The 5,056-nt window shown below is 31.7% G+C and overlaps 1 protein-coding gene across 1 annotated transcript; it reads right to left on the reverse strand.

Moving 5' to 3' along the window:
* Positions 1 to 318: 318 nt before the first annotated feature.
* On the reverse strand, positions 319 to 963 carry LOC141713980 (uncharacterized). Its single transcript, XM_074517534.1, has one exon. The coding sequence runs from the start codon at positions 961 to 963 to the stop codon at positions 319 to 321; it is 645 nt and encodes a 214-aa protein (XP_074373635.1).
* Positions 964 to 5,056: the final 4,093 nt, after the last annotated feature.

Below are 5,056 nucleotides of genomic sequence, written 5' to 3' on the forward strand. Positions count from 1 at the left end.
ATCTTCAGTCACCAACATGCTATCCTGTGGGTTGTCATCAACTTTTGCCAAAAGTAGCGTAGCTTCCTCATCCGGAATTTGCACCATGTGTGCCTCATCCTTAGTTTCACGATCTCGTTTTGATTTTTTACATTCAATTGTGAAGTGTCCGTAGGCACTGCAATTGAAAACCTTACTCTTATGTTTAACCTACTGAACAGGTTCCTTGCTTTTGTACTCGCCGCCACCTCTGTTTCTTTGATTTTTCCACCCCTCAGACCTGCTTGTTCGCTGTAGCCATTATTTCCTTGTTGACAGGAGCTTTCCCTCTTCTTTCTCTCATTTTCTCCACTCCTCCTCCGTAATGAGCAGTTGTTTATTGCATCTGTCCGGTTGTCCTCGAAGGCGTTCCTCGTGTGCCTTCAAAGAACCGATAGTCACTTCAATGGACATCGTCTCAAGGTCTCCAAATTGCTCAATTATGGAAGGAATTTGAAGGAACTTAGTTGGAACAACCCGCAAAAGTTTTTTAACCACATATGATTCCTCAACGGCTTTTCCAAGAGCTCGAATATTTGTGACTATCCCATTTAATTTCAGATAGAACACATCCAATGAATCTGACTCATTCATGATCATTGCTTCAAACTCAACTTTAAGCGTTTGAACTCGTGTTGTCTTTACACGATCCGCTCCCTGACTCATGGTTTTCACATCCTCCCATGTATCTTTGGCATTTGTCTTCTCTGCCAATTTCAACAGCACATCATCCGGTACCCCTTGGTATATGGCTGCCATTGTTGTTTTATCCACCTTGTCATCTACTGCCCCTGAACCCTTTGGCTCAATAGCTTTCCACACGCCCTGAGCCTGCATGAACACTCGCATTTTCAGTGCCCACGCTGTATAATTCCCCTTAGTCAGCATGGGATAACTCAGGCCTATAGAGCCATCTTTACTCTTCCCCGTATCCGTTCCTGACATGCTTCTAGGCATACATTTTGGCATACACATGACCTTGCTCTGATACCAGATTGTTGGAATAATTCTGTTGTCAGCTAATCAACTGTATATGTTTAAAATGAATAAATGTACAGATGTGCTAAAAAATAAGCGTTATCTTATTTCATGAACTGCAAAGTACATAAATAGGAATATACAACAGAATTCCTAAAAATTAGTACACCACCTGACCACTTCCTACCGCAACTCTTGTATTCAAACGACTACAAACTAAACTCCTAATAGGTCTCCATGATGCACACGACCCTGACTAAATCAGCAACTAAATATGAATTAAAACATCAAGCAAAAACTAAATAAAATGATTAAATAAATTCAGATTAAAACCAACATTCTCACTGACTGTTTTGAGAAAAGAAGGTACAAAGAACCTGGCGGGGTTCATTTGATAGAGATCACGATGCATAGGCTACAAGAGAAACAAGGTTGATTAGAGGAAACAAAAATGAATTACTGAATAAAATTACCATGCTAAAATCAAAATTAGCTCAAACTTTATTCTAGCTAGTGTATTATAAATTGAGCAAGATAAGAGCATAAACTTTATTCATACCCGATAAGTAGACAAGATACCCTCCCTGTATTCTTTGTTTAATTTCCTCCGTCTGAGATTAGCTTGGCTACCATTCTCATTTCCTTGGTTAGCAGACATTGTTGGTCTCTGAATCTGTTGATTTTAGCTCTTTCATTTCTTGAGATGGTTTGCGGATTTTAGATTTGTTAGGTGATCAAGGAATAGGACTATATATATATATATGAAATTAGGGTTTGTTGGCTTATCTCTGCGGCCCAAGGTGGTGACTGGTGAGATGGTGAATGCGTCACATGCTCATCAGATCCAGGAATACCTCATGTACTCATCAGATATCAACACTATAGAATACAATAGTGAGGTCAACTTAATAGAGTAGCCTTTTTTCAAAAATATTAATCAAATAAGCAAAAAAATAGTATAGGCTAATGTTTATGAAATAAACGTATAGAGGCTGAAAAGGATAATATTTAGCATAGAAATTGGAAAAATATTTTTAGAAATTGAATCTAGAAATAATTAATTAGAAAGATATCACAACAAATACTATTTCTGTAAAAGTAAAATACAATATCTGTTTTGGATTATTCCACATTTTGTCAAGAAAAGTAGATTTGTTTTTAAATATTTTGTCAAGTTTAGTGTTTATTTAGAAAAAAAGAATATTTCTATTCTTTCAACTTCCGCATTTGAGATTTCAAAGAATTTTTATGAATGTCATGTGTTCTTTTTGTTATTCTAAAATGATGTATTTTTTAAGAAAAAATATTATGCAATCTTGAATTTTTCTTTAAAAAGAGAAAATTCTTACAAATTTAGCATATATTCTTAACACTTTAATATGATTCTTAAAGAAAGAATAACACTTAAAGTTATATCTAGGAATTCATTTTCATAAAAAAAAGAATTCATTATGTAGAAGAATTCAATCTAGCATATTTAGTGCAAATTATAAGATATATGAAATTATTGGTATATGTTAATGTTAATGAATAATGCTCTGCATTAAATTTGAATTTTTTCTAGATAATCGAATTTAGAAACAATTGTATAAGTGGAATAGCGGAAATTTTAAAAATACCTTCCAATAATGGTTGCAACTTTAAGCAACTAAAGAATAATAATATGATGTTCATATATAAAAAAATGTACAAAAGAAATGATAAAATTTCACTATAATAAAAATATATTTTTTCGACCACTGAATTGGTAGAAAATATTTCAAATTCTATTATTTCCTATCAATTAAGAACTGTATAATATTAGTAAGTAAGAAATGTAATTAGTGGAAAATAAATGGGTCAATAGAGAGTCCAACGCGGGTGGAACCCATCCATGTCAGCTGCCAAGTAGCCTGTCATGTGGAGTTGGACCCATTCACATCACCTGCCACGCAGAATTTTCATAAATGCTGAGAACACATTTTTTATCATCATTTTTCAACCACTACTCATTAACGTTGTAGTAAGTCACTTCGAAAATGAGAGAAATTACAATATTTTTAAAGATAAACCTGGTATAAAATGGATATATATGGGAAAATATTTACGAGGATTCTTTTTTTTAATTTATTACCTGTACTATTAATGGCACAAATTATTATAAAAAATTATAAATAAACAAGACATTACATCACAAAATTATCGTACATGAAAACTAAAATAATCATTCATTATATACATCCACAAAATAAATGAAATTATGACCAAAATAAATTAATCATTCATCAACCATGCCAATATCTACCGTACATACCACTAGCTGAATTGTCCATCATCAATAAAAGCAAATCTAACCCAAACACAAGGTCCAAATTTAATAAAAGCAGTCCAATGGTTTCAAAGTTTCCATGAAAAACACAAAGATCATGATAGTAGCACAAAATTCTATAAAAGCATGAAGTTGATTACTAAAGACTTTACTAATCAACGCCGACAACATCATCCCTGTCAAAACGACGTTGTTTATGTTGTTTAAAACATGTTGGTAAATTTTATGTGGTAACGTGGGCTTGCCTATGTCCACTTCAGAACATTGTCGTTAGAAAATGATTTGCATTTCCTTTTGCATTTCCTACGGACTTCATAAATGGTAGAAAAATGCCCTTTGACTTGAAAATCAGAAAAAAAATGATCGATAAGAAATTTATCGGTAAGAAATAAGACACTGAGAAAAACCTTTTTTTCTTATAATGTATATAAACAAACTACTAAATTAGGGATTAATATTTATATTTAGATATGTAATTGAAGTCAAGTAGCTCAAACTCTACTCGATAAATAAATTTGAACTCCTGAGGAATTCGCAATCGAACTCGATTTTAAACACAAAATTATCCTCTATGAGAACACAGTCCAGTTATTTCTGAACTTGACTCAACTATGCCTGTTAACCAAGTTAACATCCACCTAGATTATATTTTTAATTTTTATGGATATTTCTAAATATTATGTCTTCGTGTGTCATTAATCAAATATAACTTTTATAAAACTCTTAAATTGCAAATATTAACCAAATTTTTCACGCTCATGAGATGTGTCCTATGCTAGTCTTACATCACAATTTGATAGTGAGTTACAATAATTACTTAAATCTCTTTTGAATTATCCCAATTATCTTTCTAATTTGTCTAATTTGAACAACAGACAAACATTGTTGGAAGACAAATATTTGAGCTTGTTCAGTGGGTTGAAATTTACTAAAAGGCTTTATTTGGCCAACGCGAGGTGGATGAATACGACGAAGTATAGTTATATAGTCCATGTACGTTAGAAGACATAACATATTTATGGCTCAAATTGTGCATGTGTGCCAAGTGTTTACCTATTTGTAAAGGTTTTGATGATTTACTAATTTTAAGAGTGTGCTGCATAAAATACATAAGATAAATATATGATCTTATAATAACCAAAATAAGAAAACAGAAATGCAAAGATAAAAAATGAAAAGGGATAATAATATCATGTACATATATAAGAATATATATGTATGAAGGATATCCACACTATATATAAAAAGTCGATTTGATAATATAAGAATATATATGTATGAAGGATATCCATACCATACCATATAAGATGATTGTGTGAATTTGTGGGACAACGATTTTTTGTCGGTCCTTATTGTTTAACTGTTATATGATCATGTTTTTCTTGTAGTAATGTACGCAAACTGTTCACCCATTTCTAAAGAGTTTAATGACTCCTTGGTTTTAATCATTTGAACTTTGTGATGCATAGTGTACATAAGATAAAGATCAGATGCAAAATAAGAAAAATAATGTACATAAGATTAAGATGAGAGCCAAAATACGAAAACAAAAAAGAAAAGGTAAAAAGAGAAACGAATAATAATATGTTGTATATATATTGGATAGATCTCAATATCTACATTTTATTTAAAACAAATCGACATATTAAACATTTGATAATCGGTCGATACGGTACCCGGGTTTTATCACTTATTTTCATTTAATTATTTAGGCCGACAAAATAATATAAACATGTATTTATAGTATAATTA

This window comes from Apium graveolens, chromosome 1, assembly GCF_009905375.1.
Source record: "Apium graveolens cultivar Ventura chromosome 1, ASM990537v1, whole genome shotgun sequence".
Lineage (NCBI taxonomy): Eukaryota > Viridiplantae > Streptophyta > Magnoliopsida > Apiales > Apiaceae > Apium > Apium graveolens.